The sequence below is a fragment of the Haliotis rufescens genome, unplaced genomic scaffold, assembly GCF_023055435.1.
Source record: "Haliotis rufescens isolate VD_foot unplaced genomic scaffold, xgHalRufe1.0.p SCAF_57, whole genome shotgun sequence".
Lineage (NCBI taxonomy): Eukaryota > Metazoa > Mollusca > Gastropoda > Lepetellida > Haliotidae > Haliotis > Haliotis rufescens.
Genome location: NW_025964301.1, coordinates 282,241 through 308,557, shown reverse-complemented (window position 1 = coordinate 308,557; position 26,317 = coordinate 282,241). Strand labels below are relative to the sequence as shown.

At 41.6% G+C, this 26,317-nt stretch overlaps 1 protein-coding gene across 1 annotated transcript; it reads right to left on the bottom strand.

Moving 5' to 3' along the window:
• Positions 1-508: 508 nt before the first annotated feature.
• Positions 509-26,317, bottom strand: LOC124137891. The gene is made up of 19 exons (XM_046504366.2): positions 26,233-26,317; positions 22,461-22,553; positions 20,907-21,101; positions 19,277-19,423; positions 18,695-18,709; positions 14,757-15,018; positions 14,106-14,192; positions 13,432-13,785; positions 13,101-13,189; positions 12,633-12,693; positions 10,845-11,027; positions 10,303-10,496; positions 9,581-9,818; positions 7,917-8,081; positions 6,861-7,044; positions 6,306-6,496; positions 4,918-5,169; positions 2,568-2,682; positions 509-2,126 (listed from the first exon to the last, which is right to left on the bottom strand). Exons 6-19 carry the CDS (start codon positions 14,967-14,969, stop codon positions 1,468-1,470), a joined length of 2,985 nt encoding a protein of 994 aa, XP_046360322.2. The 5' UTR covers positions 14,970-15,018; positions 18,695-18,709; positions 19,277-19,423; positions 20,907-21,101; positions 22,461-22,553; positions 26,233-26,317; the 3' UTR covers positions 509-1,467.

The window sequence follows — 26,317 nt, the reverse complement described above, 5'->3', positions numbered from 1 at the left end:
TCTTTGAAATCTTCGTACAAGGGGCATGCCCGATTGTACCTCAAAAGGTATGGCAGGTGACATGACAGGAAAGTTTACAATTGGAAAGTTGAGGTGATCACGCTTGTCATTCAGTGTTGTGGAGAGTTTTTTAAAAAGTTTTACTCGTCTCTTTCAATTCTAGTTCAGTTGGATAAGTCAAAGGAATGGACTTGGCTATTTGACCATTATTGAACAATATCACATCATCGATATTCCCGAAGCTTCAGTTTAACCTTTTGATCAAATTCGATTGTTTTGATGTAATCGATGAGGGAGCATTTCACATATTGTTTTCTGAGTGAACTTCTGCTTTCAATTTTGACAAATTGGTCTGAACTGAAGATATCGATGTAACTACATCTATGGTCACCACGTTTAGTAACAAATACCCCATGGATCAAGGAATGAAGATTTTCCTTAAGTTAAAAAATCAAAAGTTTTCACAGAATTGAACTCTGAATATAAGCAACATTTTATAACAGTAGAGAAGCTTTATTGACAACATCAAAATTACATTCAATATCAAAATTACAAATACTTTTCATTATTAGCTTAAATATATGGAAAATTCATGAATCCGACAATATATCGATATCTCAACAGAGACGTACCCGTCTTTCAATCCGCAACCTGCTGCAGGCGATGTAATAATGCAAGAAACCTCTTTCCATATCTAATATAAATATCTGCATAAAACAGTCAACCTTTGGAACAATAAAAAAAGGGATATTGTATATCATTTCGAGTTGAATACCATTGCAGACATCAGTGCATCGCTCTTTAATAGCCTTGTGCTATACGGGGAATGTAATCAGGATGATTTATGTGTAATGTGTGTGTCCGCTGTCATTATTTTCAAGTCACATAATCACATTTCAGTAATTTCTTTAAGTCCAAACATTCAAACTAAAGGCTTGATTCTGCATATTTTTGGGTTTGCCTTTAGTTTGCTGAAATATAACAGCATGCAGGAGTAAATGTTTGTTAAACAATACTTTATGTTTTGACTCTTAAGATGTTTAACTTTACAATCCAAATCTAAATATGTTTAGGGTGCTTCGTGATAAGTGCACATGTACATGAATTTCAACGGAACGTATGTAGGATTGTACCTGATTAATACAAGATATACACCTCATGACACTATATACGTTTGTGTGGAGGAGAAATGCAACAGAGTTGAAGATACTACATAGCACTACATATTGAATAATATTGTGCAATCTACACCAATAAGTGCTACCACCACGTACATATACATTTTACTCGATACAATTCACCAATAAAAATCAGAGTTAAATTGAACGCATTGAAAAAAACAACATTTGTTGAAAATACAAAACAACCCATAAATATGTTAACCTGTAGAACAAATATGCCATATAATATGCCGTTTCAAGAACAATCAACATGAAGATAACATATACACCAACTGCCATCGTAACATCAATAATATGCCAAGAAGACATCAGACAAAAAGACTGCAAGTAACAATAAACGAAACTCCATTACGTCTTTAATAGCGGACGAATCTGGCATTGTAACAGATCCTCTTATTGGTGGTGACGTAACATTCGGTGATGACTTGCTAGTGGTAAGCATCGTGGAATTTACTGTTGATGTCTGTTCCGACTGCATGGGGTTCTTATTTGTTTGCCCTGGCGATGGTCGGCTTGTTGTAGGTTGTCCTGGTGATGGAAGGCTTGTTGTAGGTTGTCCTGGTGATGGAAGGCTTGTTGTAGGTTGTCCTGGTGATGGAAGGCTTGTTGTAGGTTGTCCTGGTGATGGAAGGTTTGTTGTAGGTTGTCCTGGTGATGGAAGGTTTGTTGTAGGTTGTCCTGGTGATGGAAGGCTTGTTGTAGGTTGTCCTGGTGATGGAAGGTTTGTTGTAGTATGTGCTATTGAAGGAAGGCTTGTTGTAGTCGCCCATTGCCAGTTGTCCGTGTTGCCAGTTGCCCGAGACGCTGATACCAGGGTTGTACGATGTTCTTCCGGTGGCATAGTTGACGTTCGAATTGTTTTTGGTAGGATGTTAGTAGTATGTACACCGTATGTATTTGAACTCGTTTGGGTTTGCCTGTTCGTAGTAGTAGTTGATCTACAAGCTGAAAACCAAACAACAAGATTGTTACAATAACTGTGTGAAACAAAGTATAGTTGTTTTTTTCCTCACGTTCCTTTCGTTTGACCTTTTCACTCTGTTTCCATCATGTGTCTTAATATTGAATGTCTTCATTTTATTTCACGATTGGTTCTGGTAATTTCCTGAGGGAATTATTACACAGTAAAACAGGGTAATATCCGTAGTTCGATACTCGCAAAATTATGCACGCCATTTCTTCCATCCCACAATTCACATACATATTCTTTATGAATCACTATCAATTATTGACTATACCAGGTGTTCGCGAACACAATTCATAGGATTAAGTTTATTAAGGTATGATGTCATTTTAAAACGACCAGGCGGTACAATTGGTGTGACCTTCAAACTATGCAAGTTAAAGTTTTATATTGTATTGATCAAATGTGTATTTAGAATATACCATTTGAGTTGATCCAGACAGCGGGGGAGGTGGAAGCGTCACATATTTCGCAGTCAGATCCTGACTTTGGCCTCCCGTCCTGTACACACAGCCTGTTGTGAATACAGTAGCCTTCCTAAAAGGGCAGATCAACGCATGTATGTAGAACATCTATTTATCTATCTATCTATCGAGCTATCTATCTATCTATCGAGCTATCTATCTATCGAGCTATCTATCAATCTATCTATCTATCGATCTATCTATCTATCGATCTATCTATCTATCGAGCTATCTATCTATCGAGCTATCTATCTATCGAGCTATCTATCAATCTATCTATCTATCTATCGATCTATCTATCTATCAATCGAGCTATCTATCTATCGAGCTATCTATCTATCGAGCTATCTATCTATCGAGCTATCTATCATCTATCTATCGAGCTATCTATCTATCGAACTATCTATCTATCTATCTATCTATCGATCTATCTATCTATCTATCTATCGAGCTATCTATCTATCTATCTATCGAGCTATCTATCTATCGAGCTATCTATCTATCTATATATCGAGCTATTAAGATATCTATCTATCTATTCAATGCGGCACATGGTTATCCTCACTTATAACTGACGAGGCGGGATAAGGACCATTTTAGCACTGTAATTGCATCATTATGACTTATGATATGACAAAATGCATATGAAAGGATAAAATGTGTTACAGTGAATGATTTTAGACATTTTAGGAAAACATTTAATTCTAATATTCTAATTTGAACATGAACATGAACCATGCTATATAAATATATTTTCAGGAGTTTCAGATACAAAATAACATAATAAAAGGTAAAAAATCATCTTGGGCGGAGGATTTGCCCATTTGTAGTTCTAGAATTCTGCCTGTATTACTTTTTTAGCCATACTTATGAATTTGAACATACAATGCCATTAAGAAAGCGGTCAAATCCAACAAATGTTACATTTGGGATAACACTTTCTAAGTAAAGTACAGATTCTCGTACTTTGAGGGTTCGAATTCCGGATGGAAGTCCACACCCAAAAAGTACGAGAATCTGGATTTTACTGAGAAAGTGTTATCCCAAATATAGCATTTGTTACTTATGATTGTGGCCATTTCAGAAGTCAAACACTTGCAAGTGTAAGAAAGAAACCAAAGGCTAGTTGTCAGCCATTTGAACATGTCTGATACATTTTCTACCATTATTGTAACCTTTAAACTTTGACATTTTCAATGTCCCAAAATACGCCCTTATCCTACACTTCTGTTGTGTTTGATTGTATCATTGTACCAAGGGAGCCCTGATCAACACCCTAACAAACAATTAAGAACCTTTTTTAAGAAATTAGTTGGCAAATGGTGACAAAAATTTAGCCACATGTATGAAGGACAAAATATGATAAAAGAGGTTGGTTCTCCGGACTTGTTTTCGCACAACTACACTACGTGTAGATTGAAGATGAAATTCTCTCTCCCATTTCCATGGTTTGACGCATGTATATGTTATGATTATCCTGCTTTCCATGTAAAATACTCGAATTATAATGGTCTATAACGTTTGGGTTACTTTCCATGTATCCCACTACATCGGTGAACAAATGGAAAAAAGTGCAGAAGCAACTACTTGCCAAACAGGTGCTCCTGTTTGAAATCCGGATTGAGATGCAATAGTGCCTGCCATAGCCACAGACCCTGTGCCAACTGTGACTGAACTGAGCGGTGATGTGTGTGATTCAGAGACTCTTTATTGGCAGATAACACTGATATATCTGTGTTTTTATTTAGAAAATAAAGTTTCTTAAGATCACATATTTGTTTGGTTGTTATTTATTACAGTTTATGCCCTTAATAATAGAGTTTACTTTATTGAAAACAAAGCATGTAAAACAATACCAATTCCAATTGCTTTAGGCAGAACAATTACCTGCCAATTGCATGAAATGAGCAAGCTGGTTGCCCTTATTGTGAAAAATTTGGGGAATTATTTTTCATTCACAACTATTTCACATTGTACGCAATGGGCTGTTGTACAGATTGGGTGTAACCTATACACTTCAAGCTCTTTACAGCGAAACGGCGTCGCGTAATGTTCATTCACTTCAGATATACGTGATGCACAGAGCCTCAATTTCAACCCATTTTTGTTTGGCAAAATGGCGACAAAAAATTGATTCGTATCTTAATCTCCGCTTGTTTCCAAATTGTGGTAAACATGGCGATAAGATTAATGCCTTGTCGCCTTATCCCTCGTGAAATACGGTCTCACTGTCGACTCGACCACGCATAGGGTACATAAGGCCTACAGCTTATGTTATCGCTAATGCCTGGAGGTTTCGTTCAAATACCTGAATGTTCCATTGTCTAGTCGTATGGTTGACTATGACACACCTGGAGTCGTAGACCAGCACAACAATTCCGTCACTGTAGATGTCGTCAGCATTGGACACGGAGATGTTGTAAGCTGCAACTACGTCGGCCGGAGAAGATGTTGAACGCTTTTTTCTTGTGTGCACCGAGCACAACACTTCGCTTATACTTTCGTCGACAGCGGCTGTAGTGGACATTTCTTGATATTCCATGTGCCCGTTTTCTTGCACCTATAACATAGGGCAAACAGTGAGCCTATGCATATTGTTTAACGCAATAGCGGCTAAGACCGTGGCGGGATCCAGGCCACTTGGTGACAGCATGATCAACCCCACGCCATCGTGTACGAGTGAGGGGGCTTCTGTTCTGGCCTGGGCATCTTATCAACCTCGTGTAACACGGGGGGCATGGGGGGCCCAGTCGTCTAAGGCGCCGCGATTTGCTGTGCAGAGTTGCGTCCTCTGGACACGCCAGAAACCTATGATTGTGGGTTCGAATCCCGGTTCACCCCGATTATGTTTCTAGGTTTGTCAGCACCATACCCGTGCTCGAGGGTTTCACCTAAGTGGTAAACGTCTGAGACCTTCGGGGTTTCCTCCCACATTAAGCTGACACGCCGTGATATAACGGGAATAATGTTAAAAGCGGCGTTAAACCCAACTCACTCACTCACTCACTCGTGTAACACGAGGTATCAGTGCATATGTGTTTTTTGAATGGATTGGGGGAACCTGTGATATTCGAATCCCGGTTCGCCCCGAATATGTTTCTAGGTTTGTCATCACCACACCCGTGCTCGTGGGTTTTACCGAAGTGGTAAACGTCTGAGACCTGCATCACTTCGGGTTTTCCTCCCACATTAAGCTGACGCGCCGTGATATAACTGGAATACTGTTAAAAGCGGCGTTAAACCCAACTCCCCCACTCAGTTATAGGATGAAATGGAGCTTTAACGACTACAACATTTACAAATATAACAATAATAAACTTGTAAACAACAATAAACACCGCATTCAGCAATATTTCAAGCCATTTGACCACAGCCTGTAACTAATCGTGTCTTGGTTTGACAAACAATTGATTGATATTATGAGCAACACCCAATGCCGTCGGGATATTAAGTTTTTGCAGGTGAACATTTGACTTGCCTTTGCGTGTGTTTGTGATGGGTGCCACCGTCGGGGCAAGATACGCTCACCTTTTCGCGAACACCTGGTATCATCCCCATTTGAGAGTGATTCATGGCCATGATATAGTCGGAATCGTACAATTGACTCCGATCTGGGCAGATACTTTTTATGAATATGGAAGGGTTCGTCACTTTTGTGAAAACCCATATCACTTTTTAACAACGAAACATGCATACCGCGAAACTTCTAATCATACACTTCGAGTCCACTCCACCAGTAAACACTGAACCGAACACAGAGACTTCACGGCAACTACTGTTTCCAATGTCACAGTGACCATCGTCGGCAACGTCGTACAAAACTGGAGGCTTGGTGAGATCCACGGAACAGTCTTCACCTCCGGTATTAGTGTTACACTCACACGAACCTACCGGAATAGACAGGACACGTTATGTAGCATACAGTTGTCGATGATTGGAACAGATGAACAAGGCAAAATATTACCAGCTGGGACAGATATTGGGGAAAGTCCCTGAAAATAGTGTAATATTCACGGCGAATGGTTAGTTCATGATATTGACTGTTATCTAAGAGACCCGTATTATTTTTTGGAACAAATTATGTTTTTCGAAATTCAAGCTTTCTCCCACCCATCACTTCCAAGCCCCAAGAATGCCCCCTGAAAAACGCACGCGCACACACACGCACGCACGGAGGCACGCACGCACGCACGCACGCACACACACTGAAATCCATGCATAAGAAATAAAAGTGATCCCCATGATAATTACCATTCACACAAAATCCATTTCCGGAGCACTCCCCGAGACATGACCGCTCTGTGACTCTGTCGAAGATGGACTGCGATGACCCAGACTGGACTTCTCTCAACGCTGGGTTTACCATGACTTCCTTAATGCAAGGTGCCCGGACACTGTCCAGCTCAAGTTGGGAGAATTCAGTAGACTGGCTCAACTAAGAGTGCAAGACATGGATATTGAGCACTGAGAGGGAGAATTAAAATTGATTGACTAGTAATTGAAAATATGTTTTATTTACATACGAACATATGCGAACTAAAGTCATGGTAACGATCGTGATAATCTATCTATTAACCCACGAGACAGTAAAACGATACAACCAATGCAGTTCTGTTGAGCGTTGGGGCGGTCGGGTAGCCTAGTGGTTAAAGCGTTCGCTCGCCGAAGACCCGGGTTCGATTCCCAACATGGGTACAATGTGTGAAGTCCATTTCCGGTATCCCCCGCCGTGATATTGCTGGAATATTGCTAAAAGTTTCGTCAAACCACACTCACTCACTCTGTTGAGTGTTCGCTAAGGTAGTCTACGGCGTAGCCTCGTTGGGTTACTTGAGTGCCAGGATTCGGTGGTGGTGAAAATGAATCCGTTTTGGGCATGAAATTAATATTCTTGTTTTCCAGCACCTTCCTCATGTCTTGCGATTCACTATACGGCTGTGGAAGGGGCTTCATAGTGGTTCTCCCAACACGTCTGACGGGTAGCTATTTTATGATGAGTGTCACAAAAGTGTCTTTACCCTCAAAACGATTAAACTCAAATTTTTGTGGAAGCGTCCTTAAACCCAACTCACTAAAGCATTTAAGATGACGAGCCCTAGTTTTTCTGAAGCAGAGCTTAACCGTAGTCCGCTCACTTATTCATTTTTGACTGAACCATAGTATCGTGATGGCAGGCTAGGTGAGTACTACCTGAAATAGTAGGCGTTATTTCAGTATATCCAAAATGAAAACTTAGACATACTTAGGCATATATACTAATGCACAACAGAAATTGCATCCACTTCTCCAAAACGTCAATGCAATTACCTGTATGTCAGTGACACATTGGCTGAGACTAGCGTTCACGTCAACACCAGGAACGTCTTGACATAATGCTGTTGTGTTCGACGATGTGATCAATTGTCGGCAGAATTCATTGGCCCTCTGTTCCGTCCAACCACCTCCCCATTCTGGATCACCAGTTCTAGTTTGCTGTAAACAGACAGTGTGTTCAAATGAAATATGTAAATGTACTGATAACAATTTTAGGGTTAGGGTTAAGACAGCAACCAATGCTTGTCGTAAGAGGCGACTACCCTTGTCGTAAGAGGCGACTACGCTTGCCGTAAGAGGCGACTACCCTTGTCGTAAGAGGCAACTACCCTTTTCGTAAGAGGCGACTACGCTTGCCGTAAGAGGCGACTACGCTTGCCGTAAGAGGCGACTACCCTTGTCGTAAGAGGCGACTACGCTTGCCGTAAGAGGCAACTACCCTTATCGTAAGAGGCGACTACGCTTGCCGTAAGAGGCAACTACCCTTGTCGTAAGAGGCGACTACGCTTGCCGTAAGAGGCAACTACCCTTGTCGTAAGAGGCGACTACGCTTGCCGTAAGAGGCGACTACGCTTGCCGTAAGAGGCAACTACCCTTGTCGTAAGAGGCAACTACCCTTGTCGTAAGAGGCGACTAACGGGATCGGGTGGTCAGGCTCGCTGACTTGGTTGATGATTGTCATCGTATCCCAATTGCGTGGATCGATGCTCATGATACCAAGCGATGGATTGTCTGGTCCAGATTCGATTATTTACAGACTGCCGTCATATAGCTGGAATATTGTGCGGTGTTAAACAACCGACATCAAAACTAAAAAACAAATTTATAAACCTAATCACTTTTATATTAGGTTTCATTGTTCATACATCTCAAAACTTAAGAGGGCGGTCGGTTAGCCCAGTGGTTAAAGCGTTCGCACGACACGCCGAAGACACGGGTTCGATGTGTGAAGCCCATTTCTGGTGTCCTCCGCCGTGATATTGCTGGAATATTGCTAAAAGCGGCGTAAAACCATACTCACTCACTCACTCACTCATTCAAAACTTAAGCATAGTTTTCCGTGTTTATAAACCTCATTGCTTCTGAACTTTTGGTTTCATTTTCTATAAAATCACCACTTATTTACTATACAACTGAATTCACTGTTCACAATTCTCTATGTTTATATGCTAAGGTCCCCTTTTCACACTTAAAATAAGCAGTTCCAGTTGTTGCTGAGTTCGGCAGAAACATAGATCCAAAATTCTACATGGATTTTGTCAAAGTTGTTGCTTTAGAAACTCCTAACCGATTTTTTTGGGGAAATCCCAAACAATCAAAGGCACCGTTACCACTAGACATATTTGGTGAAAATATCCGATATGGTTTTCAAGATCTGCTCCGGAAACGTGTGACAGGGAAACTCGATTTTTATATCTTTTAAAGTTCCCCAAAAGGCTCCAGTTTACCACTAGACCTATCTATGTGCCAAGTTTTGGTGAAGAAACATTTACGGTTCTGGGCCCTGTTCCACAAAGCGATCTTAGTGCTACGTTGATCGTAAGCCTATGCTGAAGTATGGCAGTTACGACCAACTTAGCACTAAGATCGCTTTGTGGAACGGGTTCCTGCACCGGAAACGACATCTGGCACGGACGGTGTCCATTTTAATAACTCACCCTTCTCACACGCGACACTGGATTCCTTGCACATCGTTTCTTTCTTGCACCAGATATAGTGCATTGTCTTCTAGGAACTGATCTGTATCCTGCCGGCACCGTACAGGTGCGCGATGCGGTCATTGCGGAGCAGGTGATCTTGGTATTGACGCAAGAGCAATACTGGTCCACAGCCGGGGCAATGGACGTTATCTGGGATACTACCGAAGGTTCGAAGAGGTTGTTTGGGGGATCGACTCTAAACAATCACATTGTTCTGTGTATTTGTGCATAAATATACATGAAATTGTATACTAAGTTACCTTGACTGATGCTGTGTGAAAAGTTTGTTCATAGGCTGCAATGTTATGGAATTGGATCTTTTATATTCATAATTATTATTGGATTCATACACGAGCCAATACCAACTACCTGCATCTCATAAGGCTCTCCTTACATCAACAAATCTGACCAACCAACAGGAGCCCCAAATCATAACCCATTTTATTAATGCAACGGAAAGAAAATAGGAATCCTGATATCACAGTGCCTATTACCTACATGAAGTCAGGCACGATGGTTGACAGGAGTAGTGGATTATTGTACCTTAGCTGGTGACTTTCAACAGTAACTCACTCCAGGGAGTGATTCCATAATAACAGAATCCTGTAAAAACTCGAATAAACAACATCTGGTGATACCGCAAGCTTGCACGCATTTACATGCATGTGGAAACTCCCTACCTCCAAGAACTGGTGAACTGGTCAAACGGAGCCAGGGACCCATCTCTTGTCATGTAGTCATCATCTGATGTTGACGAAAGAATGCCACAAAGGCCTCGAGTCTTGTTCCGGTCTTGGATGGATGGGGTTAAGTAAATATTTAGTCTGGATCCATCAATGTACGCCTGAAGTTTGGCTCCACTAGGAAGGTATACCTATCAAAGAACATATTCTGTTCATGGTTATGTTCGGAAATAACTCAAACCCAAATGACCTCTTTGACAATGTGGGCGGTCGGGTAGCCCAGTGGTTAAAGCGTTCGCTCGTCACGCCGAAGACCCGGGTTCGATTCCCGACATGGGTACAATGTGTGAAGCCCATTTCTGGTGTCCCCCGCCGTGATATTGCTGTAATATTGCTAAAAGCGGCGTAACACCCCACTCACTCACTCTTTGACAATGTATTTCTTGTATAAGCATAAGTATATGGACTTCAAAAATGAGTACCTGACCGGGCTTCTCTAAACTAAAAAGAATACTCCAGTTTTTGATATTCTAGACTACCTCGTATGATGACCCCCTCCGCTTCACGTCCATGGCCCCTCCCCCGTCTCGGCATGAGGTGTACCCAATGTGCCAGATGTTGGAGTTACAGTGGCTCAGCTCAAACACTGTCTTTCCAGATCGCACGGCTACTCCACAGTTGCAGAATCCAAATCTCCCGCAATTCTCTGTCTCGATTTGCACCTGGAAATTGCAGAGCAGTGTTGGTAATGCAGGGCATTGGACCCATTGTTTCATACCCATTGCATTTACCCGGAGGTACCCGGATATGACAACTCTAGACATACATGTACCCGGTAATGACCACTACAGTCATACATGTACCCGGATATGACAACTCCAGTCATATATGTACCCGGATATGACCACTCCAGTCATACAGGTACCCGGATATGACAACTCCAGTCATACATGTACCCGGATATGACAACTCCAGTCATACAGGTACCCGGTAATGACCATTCCAGTCATACATGTACCCGGATATTACCCCTCTAGTCATACATGTACTCGGATATTACCACTCCAGTCATACATGTACTCGGATATAACAACTCAAGTCATACAGGTACCCGGATATGACCACTCCAGTCATACATGTACTCGGATATGACCACTCCAGTCATACATGTACTCGGATATGACCACTCCAGTCATACAGGTACCCGGATATGACCACTCCAGTCGTACAGGTACCCGGATATGACCAATCCAGTCGTACAGGTACCCGGATATGACCAATCCAGTCATACAGGTACTCGGATATGACCACTCCAGTCATACAGGTACCCGGATATGACCACTCCAGTCATACAGGTACCCGGTAATGACCATTCCAGTCATACATGTACCCGGATATTACCCCTCTAGTCATACATGTACTCGGATATAACCCCTCCAGTCATACATGTACTCGGATATAACAACTCAAGTCATACAGGTACCCGGATATGACCACTCCAGTCATACATGTACTCGGATATGACCACTCCAGTCATACATGTACTCGGATATGACCACTCCAGTCGTACAGGTACCCGGATATGACCACTCCAGTCATACATGTACTCGGATATGACCACTCCAGTCATACATGTACCCGGATATAACAACTCAAGTCATACAGGTACCCGGATATGACCACTCCAGTCATACATGTACTCGGATATAACCACTCCAGTCATACATGTACTCGGATATAACAACTCAAGTTATACATGTACCCGGATATGACAACTCCAGTCATACATGTACTCGGATATGACCCCTCCAGTCATACAGGTACCCGGATATGACCACTCCAGTCATACATGTACTCGGATATAACCACTCCAGTCATACATGTACTCGGATATAACAACTCAAGTCATACAGGTACCCGGATATGACAACTCCAGTCGTACAGGTACCCGGATATGACCAATCCAGTCATACAGGTACTCGGATATGACCACTCCAGTCATACAGGTACCCGGATATGACCACTCCAGTCATACAGGTACCCGGTAATGACCATTCCAGTCATACATGTACCCGGATATTACCCCTCTAGTCATACATGTACTTGGATATAACCACTCCAGTCATACATGTACTCGGATATAACAACTCAAGTCGTACAGGTACCCGGATATGACCACTCCAGTCGTACAGGTACCCGGATATGACCACTCCAGTCATACAGGTACCCGGATATGACCAGGAATAATTGTTCATAGAAGCGTAGTCAATATAGGTACAATCACAAGGTTCTAGAAACAACATCCTGAAAAATTCATTTTTAATTACCTCCACTGTGTCGGTAAGGTGTCGGTAGAATGTGAACACGCCAGCCAAGTCATATCGATTCCTGTAAAAACATATAGTTACTCTTGAACTCATACATACTTAGGCAAATTAGGCATGATTCTAATGACTACATAAACGACTTCTTTTGGTAAGGGGGCACTTTTGGCCCAGTCGTTTTAGGAGCGGCAATTCGCTGTGCAGAGACGGGTCCCTTGGGCTCACCAGAAAACTGTTCGTTGGTTCGAATCCCGGTTCGCCAGGTTTCTGTTTTTGGGTTTGTAAGCACCATAACCGTGCTCGCGGGTTTCACCGAAGTGGTAAATGTCGAAGACCTGTGTCACTTCGGGCTTTCTTCCTACGTCAAGATGACACGTCCTGATATAACTGGAATATTGTTCAAAGTGGCGTTAAACCAAGCTCATGACACACACCATCCAAACCTCCACACACCTGTGACACAATACATACCATAATCCATCAAATGTGTATAAATATGGATCGTTAGTGGATGAACAGCGTTTCTGTTGAATGAGGGCTGTGTCTCTCTCCAGTGTCACCTATAACATAGTTTCCATGTTTTTTGAAAAACCTAAAAGTACTGAAACAGATCTTTAATAAAAAATGTGTCAGGGTAGCCATTAAGACCGTGTGATTTGTAAAGATAGATCTGACTAACGACTTGTACTGATTGCCACGGCCCAGAAATAGTTGGAGAATACAGTGACGCGACAAAATATATTAAAAAACTGTTGTCTGATTTGTTTCCTGGTTTAGGAATGTAATTAGTATGATAGTTTACCGTAATATTTCCAACATGATATTCTTTCCAAAATGGGAAAGCAAAACTGTCAGGAACTTTCACTTTCAGTGTTGTAATGGCCGATTGTCGTCCATACTCTGGTGTAATTCTGCCTAACACTTTGATTGGTGAACGCCTAGACCAATCAGTCGCGGGTATGTTAGGAATGCCACATCGAGATTGGATGACAGCAGCTTGGCCACACCCATCTGGATCAGCTGTCTCCACCTCTACAGTAAACTCGCATGGTGTCATCAGAATCTGAGTGATGTTGCCACAACCGAAAGGAACTGTCATCTGTATGTGGACATTTGTCGTCTCTCCTTCCTTCAGCACAACTTCTGGTTGCAAAATCTGGAGAAGGGAAGTACTTGAATAACTAACTATAGAAAAAATACTGTTTGAATCAAGTATTTCTTTTTAAAAGATGCTTATGAAAATATTACACCACTTGCTATCTCATGCATGCGGATGTGCTAATGCCGTAAAAATTGTTACCAAAATGAGGGTAATTGAATATTCCTTTCATTGAATTCATGCCCTTTCAAAATAGACAACTTGATATGTATTTTCAGATTTAAATGCGTATTTAAGCCTTAATTTTCATGACACAATTTGCTATGAGGCCACTGAATCAGTTTTTGATTGTACGAAATTGTATTGTTACCGATTACCTTGATTCCAATAAAGTCCATATCAGAAAAGGAGTGATTCCCCTTCGGCAAGCCCTGAGCGAATTGAGCTCTCACAGCACAAGACAACTAGTGATGAAGATCGGTAACAATTATATATATTGAACTGAAACCCGGTGGAGTAAAGAGTAAAAAATACATCTTTGTATTATATATATATATATATATATATATATATATAGATATAGATATATAGATATATATATATATATATCTGAATAACATCATTTAAGGTTTTATTCTGGCTTGATGGCTTGATATGCAATTTGGCAAGTTAAATTTACGAAAACATTCATTGTATCATACTCCCATTTAATATTCCGGCCAGTTGGGTGGGGCTGGAGGAGGGGGTAGGGGTTGGAGTGTAAATCGCTAGTAGGTTAGTTGGAGATGGGTGATGATCTCTTTCGGTCACTATACCTTTGAGGATTTCGATCGAACCAATTCTTCTTTTTGAACTACAATGTTGTTCGAAAGAAAATCACAGCCGCCTCACCGCACCACCACTCAGCCAAACCCACTATAGTATATCAAAATAATCATTTCCATGTATTATCATCTCCTTATAATATTATAATGGTTTTTTTGGCAAATCCTATGACATATTGAAACAACAGGAGGTTTTGAACTTACGTTAAAACCTGCTTTTGAAATGCCATTCGTTTTAAGAATAGCCTCTGTGAGGGTATTGTTGGCAACATAATCAAATCCACCCGAGGTCCATTCCATGGGATCAAAGGTTGTTGTGAGTACATCGTTAACATACCAGCTGGTTTCGTACCATAGCTTCTGCGTAGAAGACCGGTTGAACTGACATCGAAACAGTAACTCACTAGAGGCAAACATGTGTTTTAGACTTGTGTTGATGGAAGGACTTTGGTAAACTTTGGAGCAGCTGGACAGGTTCGAAACATATATAAAAAAAGAAATTAAACACAATATATGAAACTCAATCTTCAAATGAGCTCGCACTTGTGATTGAACCAAATGGACGTGCAAATGGACATGGTTTGTGAGTATGAACCATATTGTAAAATGTCGGTAGTATATACTTATGTTGATGTACGTGTAAGACTAATGCTGTTTTTAAAGTCACAAAAGTGCTTACTTCCAAAAGAAAAATTGGCTTAAGGGTATTCGATTATATTCCATTATATCCTACTGGAAGGTATTATCGCAATTTGGGGTCTCTCAAAGTAGAACAAGTACGATAATTGCGTTATTTAACCTAAGACACATAAAGTTAGACACGATAATGTCCGTTTATAATGTTAACATGAAACTATTCAAAATGGTTAAATGACCTATTTGATACTCGATCTACCAAGGGTGGAAAACATGTTTATAATATTGTCTACCTGATACCAATAAAAGTATTTGCTTTATAATTACCTACAGAATCCACTGAATAAATATTTTGACATATCCGTTTCTGTCAAGTACAATGTGAAGATCAAATTTCCAGGGATAGAGTATCATAAGTACCATTATCTTATGTTGTGCACACATTACCACTAAAGATAATACTCACCTTACAAGCGTTAAACACAAAACACATTTTGTGTGCAATAGTGTGGGAAATATTGAGATTATATCTTTACGAGAAATATACATCCTTGTATAAAGAAAAATATGAAATGCCTACACAGTGTCAACAAGATATTTAAATCACTGTATACAGATGCCTAATGTTATTACATTGCAATATGCAAATAAACCCAATGACCACATAGATTCAAAAACATGTCTATTATAAGTACGGACCATAACAAAATCGAAACAAAACATAGTAGCTTGTTGCTGATAGCGTGGTCAGGTGAAAAAGTGGTAAGTGATGCAATTACTACTGCCAAACGCTGCAGCATATTTATAATAGTACTCTGGGAAAAAGAATGGGTAGCATGAATTGACCAGAAAAGCAATTGGAATGGAAATGGCCAGTATGTTTAACAACTATTAAACAAGAAGGATTTGCAATGGGAAATGGATGCTAATAATTATTGTGACCCCTGTTGACGCGGACACTGCCTGAATTCGTCTTGTCATGATGTAGACGAGAATCCTCATGGTAGCCAAGGTATAACTGCCAATGGTTGGTCCACATTGTGAGGCAGCGTAGCGCACCAATGGCAGTGCTCATGGCACATTTGTCCGTGTGATCAGCGGCCAAGGCAGAACTCGTTTTTTGCCATTCCTCACAACATTCACAGACACACGAGATGGAGTGGGCGTTTATCTTGTTGTAATTCAACTGACCATCAATCCTACGCACAAAGAGAACCATACTGGTCTCAAAGTCTCATCTTGGTAACGGGCCCCTGAGAGTCCGCTATCAAGAAAGATAACTGTCCAGTAGATTTAGTAGATTTAATGTCACACCGTCATTGAGCAACCACCTTGTCGGTTTATTACAAATTCAATACCCTTGACATAACACCTATTACATTGTTGTGATCAACCTATCTATTGTTTGCCATTTGTGTGCTACTGTCATGTATTGTCGCGACATAGTGACTACTGAAAAGAATTTATTGATGTCAACTTCTTTATTATGAGGAACACAACGTTGCGGATTATATGCTTACTCCTTTGTCAGGTATATACTCTGAAAAGTTGCGTTCCTCATAATAAAGAAGTTGGCATCAATACATTCTCTTCTTTATCTGTATTACTTCAAAGACTTGATAATGACTACTGCTACGTAATTTCCCGTTATTCTGGAGGCATGTGTGGATGACAAGATAATTCAAGCATGCTTTCTGCATGCATTTACAGCTAATACGTTACATCTTAGATACATTCGACGTGGAATTTTTAATTTGTTCTCATGCGACCCAGTATGTTTTCCCATAATATCTATGGCTTGACGCATGCGTGATGAGTGAATGACAACGCTGGACACATGCATGCATGCTGGAGTGTATTAATGATGGCAGTTAAAAGCTTAATCTGACTAGTTTGGTATTAATAATCATCCCTGTAAATGATCAAAATAGATAATAAGGTTTTGAACAGTTTACGATGCTTACCTTTAAGAATAAATAAAACGGTATTATCGTTCGTTTATACAAAGGCAAAATATGAAGAGATACATTTCAGGGCAATATTAGGGTATAGATGCATTTATGTCAACCTTCTCAATATGATTTTCCCATTGCGGCTTACCCGAGTCAATGTGAGAATTGGGAAATGTTGAAACAGAAACTTCATGCACGAAGCAAACATGATCGAACTCAAGCGTTTGCAAAAACAAATATAATATAGCTGCTCTTGCACACTCTTCATTCACACTGTTTGCTCTTCTACTCGCACTTTCTAGACCAAATTGAGTTGAGGTGAAATGGGGTTTAGCTTCGCGTTATTTCACTTATATAATGACGTAAATGCACGTGTGTGTGTGTGTGTGTGTGTGTGTGCTGCTTCTACAAGTACAGACTTTACGTTGGCATAATAGTGCTAGCCAACATGAAAACCCCACTCAGACACAGTATACTGACTCCGAGATGACCAGTCCTTGTTTTAGCCCCTCAATGCCGGACGCCAGACAGGGTAACTACAAGTACTATCTTTAAGCGTCTTTTGGTATGACGCGTTTGGGGATCGAACCACCAACATTCCGTTCTCCAGACAGACACACTATCCACTAGACCACAGAGGCGGTTTCAATCGTATATGAGCTAATCATCATTATCAGCAATATTAACTGATTCTCAAATATCAAAGCTACAGACTTAGAAACTACATAATGTTGATGATTTACTAATCCACATGCATTTCAGTTAGTTTCTTGTTTAGACAGTTTTCTACCTTAGAGATAGACAGTTACCACGAGCACGAAGCTGACGCTAAAGTTAACACAATGTCATGGCCGAATATGTAGTGATGGTTAATATGAGGTTGTTAACCCCGAACTGCAATCGTGAAACAGCATAAATGAGAAACAATATGACTGTCATGCTGTAGACGAGAATTCTCATGGTAGCCCATGTGGTGCTTTGTGGTGGCAGTAGTAAGTCATCAATGAAACTCAATGAACCGTTCTTAATTAAACCTTGTAGATTCAGCTGAAACCGCGCGGCTTCTGATCCGATTCTGACGATGAAGGTAGAATAAGGTAGGGAATGGACGTACAAAAGCTAGAGCTACAGTACTCTTAACACAAATTAAAACCCCATTAGTGGGGTTCATATGTTAAATTCCTTGTTGCAGATATCGTTGTCAACGTAGTGTAATACTACTGCTGACAAAAAGGTTCATGTTTGCCTGTTATACACTTGGTCATTTTCATACAGCTTACTCATCTAACTGTAGGAATGGGTGACCAGGTCTCAAATGTGTTGTACACAGGTGCATCCCCTAGTCGTTGCAGAATCCTTTGACAGTTGGCTCGAATCCCAAGTTATGATTTGTGTATTGTCAGCACCTTGCCCTTACCGGTGGGATTCTTCTAAGACTTGCATCCCATGGGACTTTCTTCCCATATTTAAGTAACACGCCTTAATAACTGAAGCATTGTTCAGAAGGCCGCTTTACCAAACTCACACACTGGTCAAACTGGTTATATACACTACCTTCTGGATTTGGGGCTGAAACAAATAGTCAATCATTGAGATTTTACAGACAATATTGGTACTTTCAGTTAACGGTCACCAACAATAAAAAAATGGTGTCTCTATATCAACAATGGATTTGCTAAAATTAACCTTGCATATACATGAAATATAACAATTGTTGGTAGTATAGTTTTAAATTGTACAAACGACTCTGCTTTTAGCAGACGTTTTTTTTATAAATATGGAAAGGGTTTTGGTGGTTTTATGTAAATCTTCTGTACGCTACATTCAATAAGGACCCGTGAAGATTCCGGGGTAGAATAGGACTTCAGCAACCCATGCTTACCGTAAAAGGTGACTATGCTTGTCTAATGAGGCGACTAAAGGGATCGGGTGGTCAGGCTCGCTGACTTGGTTGATGCATGTCATCGATCCCAATTGCGTGGATCGATGCTCATGATATTAAGCACTGGATTATCTGGTCCAGACTCGATTAATTACAGTCCGCCGTCATATAGCTGGAATATTTCTGAGTGCGGCGTTAAACAACAAACAAACAAACATTCAATAAGAGATTACTTCAGCTGTTACACTGCTTACCGACACAAAAGCCCGCTCTGTATATTGGCGGACGTTTCAACAGATACACCTCGTAACCATCGCAGTCTTTCATATCGATGTAAAATTGTCGTTGGCAGTCGTCGGTTGTGGACTGGACGCACATCTCTGCTACCGACCGGTTGTGTGCTGTGGGAAGGGGAGACATCAAACGTTTCTGCTATACTTGTAAATCTCGATTCATTAAGCTTTAGGTTAGGATCCGCAAGTTTCAATGGTTTTTTTCTCTGGGAATGTTCGTTGAGGGGAGGAGGCATGAACAGTAGTAACTATATAATTAGCCACTTTATCACTTTGTGTTTAATGTACCAAATAGTGCAATGGGTTCATTACACTGGCACGTTCTGCCCACCCAAGTGAGTAGTGTTACAAAGTGTACATGCTTTATGATGTTGGCGAAGAAGGTGAGGTGAGGTGAAATTGGGTTTAACGTCGCATCCAATATTATTGGATGCTTATATAGCGATGTGCATGCACAACCTGTGTGTGTGGCTGCTTGTACTAGTCCGGACTGATACCGATTTATGGTGCTAGTTCACTGAGATGCCATGCCGCAGTTTAACATGAATAACCCCCTCAGACACAGTATACTGACTCCGAGTCGACCAGTCTTTGTTTTAGCCTCTTAATACCGAGCGCAAGACAGGGTAACAACAAGTAATATCGTTTAACATCATTTGGTATGACGCGGCCGTGGATCGAACCCCGGACCTTCCGCTCTCCGGGCGGACGCTCTACCACTAGACCACGGAGGCGGTCCTGTTGACGTAGGAGGACTTAAATATATAAATACTGTATAAAGTATTTGTCTACTTCTATACCCCTGTTTGGTGTGGAAATATGGCGCAATACAAATGGAATTATTATCATTATGATTATTATTATGCACATATTTTTTAAAAATGCAGGAAAGAGGGCTTGGGTGATCCTGGCACAGTCAGGCTGGTTAGGCTCATCATCAGCTCAGGGCCCTTCCCCCCTCTACACGCAGCCCAGACAGCGATTGGGGCTTCTCCCAGGAAGCGCTGTCTAGTCAAACCCACCGAGAACTTTTCGGAGAATAGGAAGACTCCACGACACTGCAGCCTTCTGCATTACTCAGATTGTCAGAATGGCTGTATTCCTGGTAGCCAAACAGGGTACTCTCCCAATGTCAGTCAACAGATTGGGAGGTACCAAACCTAAGGCACCGAGAACAATGGGGAGTCGGACAACTTGGTACTTGGGATGCAAGCGTGACATTTCGAAAGCAAGGTCCGCATATTTGCCATGTTTATACCTCAATCTTGTCAATCACATTTGTGTCAAAAGGGACAGAAAATTCAATGATATAAATTATTTCATTGGATTTATGAAACAGGACACAGTCAAATTTATAGGCCTGGATAGGTCTGGGTATGTTTTCGAACCTATTCTAAAGGATTTTCACATGAGGATCATCAGACAAATAAATGTGTGCAAAAGTGCACAATTTAATTCTATTGTGAAGAGACTCCACGTTAATGAAACCGAGCCCTCACATTATGAGAAAAAAATAAGCGATCGGGGTAAGAACGAGGGTGGTGTGATCCATTGTCTGACATGCTATTCAAGACTGACGTATTTTACTCACATCGCCTCCACACGGGAAACCAAGTACCACACTTCAAGAAGCCCGGGGCTGTGTCGAGGAGTAGATACCGGACATTGCCGTACCAAACGTCAGTTAGGTCGTCCCTGTCATCAATTTCCGTATCACCAGCAGACAACTGATTTGTTGCACCTCGACGAGTAGTATTTGGAAACGCTTCGAACGTCACACAAGGATCTGACAAAGACATGTGTAAATGAAGCAGGCGAGTTACTCGTTGCCTAATAGACTCGAGTCTATTCCTTTAGCCAAACCGGGTACTCTCCCAATGTCAGTCAACAGATTGGGAGGTACCAAACCTAAGGCACCGAGAACAATGGGGAGTCGGACAACTTGGTACTTGGGATGCAGGCAGACATTTCGAAAGCAAGGTCCGCATATTTGCCATGTTTTTTCCTCAATCTTGTCAATCACATTAGTGTCAAAAGGGAGAGAAAAAATTCAATGATAGACTCGAGTCTCTTAGGTATACTTACCTCCCTCTTTCCGAGGCAAGTGCGTCCACTACCCTATATCTAAAGTCTGGTTTCCACCATTGCTATTTCAAGCCTACCTTTCTGTACTATAATATGAGAGGAGTATCGCACATATCGATTGTCCAATCAGAGAACGTTTCGACATCAATGTTCCGAAAACGTGGTCGCTGCTTTGGCCACATCCATCGCCTATCGAATTTGCGAAGACAATATTCCAAGAATTAAGCTAAGACAAATATTTTCGAAATGGTTCAAATTTTTCTCTAAGTACTTTTATATATTTGAGCATAAACTTCATTGTTTTTTTAACTCAGACGACTGAACGGTTATGACACTTACTGAAATACAGTTCTACTTTTAGACGATCCCCCGCTCGGTGTTTCTTGTTGCAATGTTACTGAATGCTGTGTAGTCTCACGAAATCCGACAGTAATAAGTATCATTACTGTTGTAATCTGTAATACATTTTGTCTGTCAGGGATGAAATCCCAAATCCTTACGTTATTGTAGTCATCTTTGAGAAGCCATTCGAAAAAAATACAGCGATCTAATCGGATATGGCGTTTTCATCACAGGGGACACAACTGGTGTTCTGCACATGGTGGCGCTACGATCGAGGCGACAACAGTAGGCTTGAAATAATTTAAGAAAATAGGCTTTGATACAGGGTAGTGGACACTCTTGTCTCGGGAGGATGACGTAACTCTGACTGTTACTATCCTGGGCCCAAATGCACAAAAGGATCTTCGAAGTGAGTTTGAATATGAGTCTAAACTAGTCTCCCTGGTCAATGTTAAAGTATGGGAGTTAAGACGATCATAGCGCTAAGATCGCTTTGTGCAAGTTGACCCTTATAGATGGTAAGGCTAACAAGGATTCAGGTTCTCATTAACATCATTACTCCTTACACAACTGAGTATACATGAAGACACATGTTGTGTTGTAGTTGTAAAGAATTGCGTTTGAGCCAAATTCAAATTTTGCCACGAACAAAAATGTGATCTCAACAATTGCAAGTAATCAGTTAATGAACGTATACATCGCCACAAACATATCTCACCTGACTGTGCACGTATGACATGCCCTGCCATTATGGCGACAAGTAAACAGAGCGTCAGTAGATATATCATCTTCCACTATGCCGCAGCAACGCCTGCACCGAAGACACATGTATCATTCAATGGAGATAGACCTATAAAGACATTTGGGCCAAACATCCCAAATATGAGTAATTGAGTGAGTGTGGGAATACAAATACACTGCTTTCAGCATTTTCCAGGAATAATACAGTAAAGGGATCTGAGGTCCATCGGTTTGGCCCAGAGTCAAAGCTTCAGAACAGACAGTGGAAACATCACCCTACCATAAGTACAGGTAGCGACTTAAGTTGGTAATTTCAGGGCTTTGGGTTTTTTAGACAGTAAGGGGTTAATCATGACTATCTGCAATTGGGTCAGATTATCAAAGGGCAAAATTATGCCACAGTACACATCAGTTGAGACAACTATCACGGACAAACCTCGAGGAAAACTCCGTTCATGTGTGCAAGTATTTCAGGAAAATGTTCCTGTCCACAGGTCACAAGTGGAAGTGACTGCATCTGCAGATTATGGCTTTGAATTACCTACGTGTTTGTATATATACTGAACCGAGAAGGAAACGTCACCGTGGATAGATATATGAAAAACCTTATTTGTCCAAACACTGTAAACATACTTTGAGACATAATAAAAAGATGAAACTTGGCAAAACGGATCATCAAGGTTGAAATTAAAGTGTCAAACATTCTGAAAGTGAAACACAACACTAGTCTCTGAGAAAACGGCATCACAAGTCAGTATCTCGTGTGTCCGCCATGTGCATTGATGACTGCCGTGCAACGTCGATACATGGAAAGGATGAGGCGGTTGATGAAGGCCATGAAGCCCACACTCTGAGGAACGTCTGACGCAGTTCAACCTGCAGTTGTCGGCCTTGGTCGGACGTCATTCATTCTTTGAATCTCGTCCCACAGGTGCTCAATGGGATTTAAATCGGGACCGAGAGCAGGCCACCGCATGGTTCTGATGCCAGTTTGCTGGATGACGTCTCTTGTTGCTCTCACAGTGTGGGCACAGGCGTTATCATGCTGAAACTCGTGGTTGCGGCGACGTGCCAAATGAGGTATGGCGTGAGGTCTCAAGACTTGATCAATGTACCGAGCTGCTGTGACACCATTGCCTCTGCCAGGACCGATTTTCTGGAAGACCACAGAAATGCATTGGCTACTTGCCGGATGGTTTGTCCAGCTTGCAATCGACCAAGGGCTTGGTGTCGCTGATTTCTTGTCAATCTTGGCATGTGATAGCAATTCAATAACGAATGAATGTTATCCGATCTGGGTGGATTTTTATAGGACAATAATGGGGGAACGCATGTGCATTTCAATTTGCACGGAACTCATGAGATCACGTGCATCGGGTTACCATGGCCGTTGCCGTGATACGTTTGGGCGATCGGTTTTATTGTCATCTGCTATGCTTTTTTAATCATCAAATTTCATTTTTCCGGACAAGGTAATGTGAAATTTTAGTAACTTTCACAAAAAATACCCTGATAATTAAATACTTTTCATGCAATGTCACTTGGGGTGACGTTTCTTTTGCGGCTCAGTATAAACACACACACACACACACACACACACACACACACACACACACACACACACACACACACATATATATATATATATATATATATATATATGTGTGTGTGTGTGTGTGTGTGTGTGTGTGTGTGTGTGGGTGTGTGGCTACTTGTAGTCCAGACTGATTTTATATTTATTTCATATTGCTAACCTATTGAGATAAGATACCTCAGTTTAGCATGTATACCTCACTCAGTCACAGTATACTGACTCTGTGAAGACCAGTCCTTGTTTTAGCCCCTTAATGCCGAACGCCAGGCAGGGTAACAAATATACTCTCTCAAAAAAGAAACGCATAACGCAAATGGTAATTTGATGCAGCAATGTATTGGTACAGGGTGGGTTTTTCAAAAATATTTGTTTTGTTTATGATTTTTCTGGTGTTTTTGTCTTAAACGCATCCCGCATGAAAAACCCGTATGTTAAAGCATGATTTTCGATAGACGCATTTAATGTCACAGAACACATATTGCACGTGCAATGCGCGGGAAACTCGGGGATCACATCGTGTCATGGATGGGTATGAAAGATCGATCTCCGTCTTTTTTCATTCACTTTATTTGGAAGTTTGTGAAGACCGCAAAATGCCAAGACTGAGCCGCGCCAATCGTCACGTCGCCATAGGTCTCCTGGAAGCAGGACAATCTCAACTTACAGTTGCCCGTCGAATGAATGTTCATCAAAGCACGATTTATCGTCTCTGGGAGAGATATCGGCAGCAGAACTCGGTGGAAGCTGGACCTAGAAGTGGACGTCCTCGAGTCACCACTGCGGCGCAAGATAGGTACATCCGGGTACATCACCTGCGTCAGCGAACAGCTACAGCGACCACTACCGCTAGGCAAATACCCGGATTGAGAAGGATATCTGCACAGACTGTCAGGAACAGACTACGAGAGGCAGTTAAAAGAGCAAGAAGACCCTACTTTGGCCCCGTTATGCGTCAGCAGCATCGACCTCATCGCGTTCAATGGCCTGGAATTTGGTGAATTGGCGTCGAATCTGGTTCAGCGATGAATCGAAATTTCTGTTGGAACGACGCGATGGAAGAATGCGGGTGTACAGACGACGTCATGAACGTTTTGCCGACGCCTGTGTCCCCCAGGTGGACAGATTCGGCCGGGACAGCGTGATGATGTGTGGAAGAAGTGAGTTGGTGTAGATCCAAGGCAACCTGACAGCGCAACGCTACTGCGATCAAGTCCTTCGTCCACACCTCCTTCCCATTATCAACCGCCAGAGGGAGCTATTCCAGCAGGATAACGCCAGACCTCATACGGCACGTGTCACGAGGGCCTTCCTCCAGAATGAGAACATCAAGGTGCTGCCCTGGCCCACCAGATCACCAGACTTAAACCCGATATAACATCTTTGGGATGCCCTGGACAGACGGGTGCGACAGCTTAACCCACAGCCCCGGACACTCCAGCAACTAGCACATGCACTACAGGCAGAGTGGGCTACATTACAGCAACATCAGATTCAGAGACTAATTCGTTCTATGCCGAGACGATGTCGCGCAGTTCTGAACGCCAATGGTGGTCATACGAGGTGCTGACTTCAGCGCCATCAAAAGTCGATTTGTGATTCATAAACTGACTTTTTCCGCTGTCTTATTAATCAGTGATTCCTTGACATTTCCTGTGTAACATTTTCTTCGAATTCCATTTGCTATTAACTTGTCAACAGTGTATCAAAATAAAAATAAATCTGTAGTCTGTTAAAATTCTTATATGCGTTTCTTTTTTGAGATTGTATAGTATCACCTTTCAACGTCTTTTGGTATGACACGGCCGGGGTTTGAACCCCCGACATTCCGCACTACGGGCGGAAGCTCTACCACTAGACCACAGAGGCGGTCTATGAGGACATATTCAAAGTGTATACAAGGATCTTAGAACTCGATAACCTCGTGCAAGCTTCGCCTTCAGTCGAGACGAGGTAACAATGAAAGTATGGAGTTTTAAATCCAATGTGTGCAAACTCACAACAACTGCATTGATAGTCTTTTCTTGAAACATTCAACAATTTTCACAATCACAGCATTACACATGATCATATTTAATTGACATGACCAACAATAGGGGTATTTCAAAGCACATGCCAAATTCAAAATAGAATTGAAGCTTGATCCAAGTCAACTTACCCTATTCACAGCAACCAGTGATAGCTTTGCCCATGTACGTTCTAACAAGGAAGTCTTAAGACCCTCCTTATATAACATGTCTTCT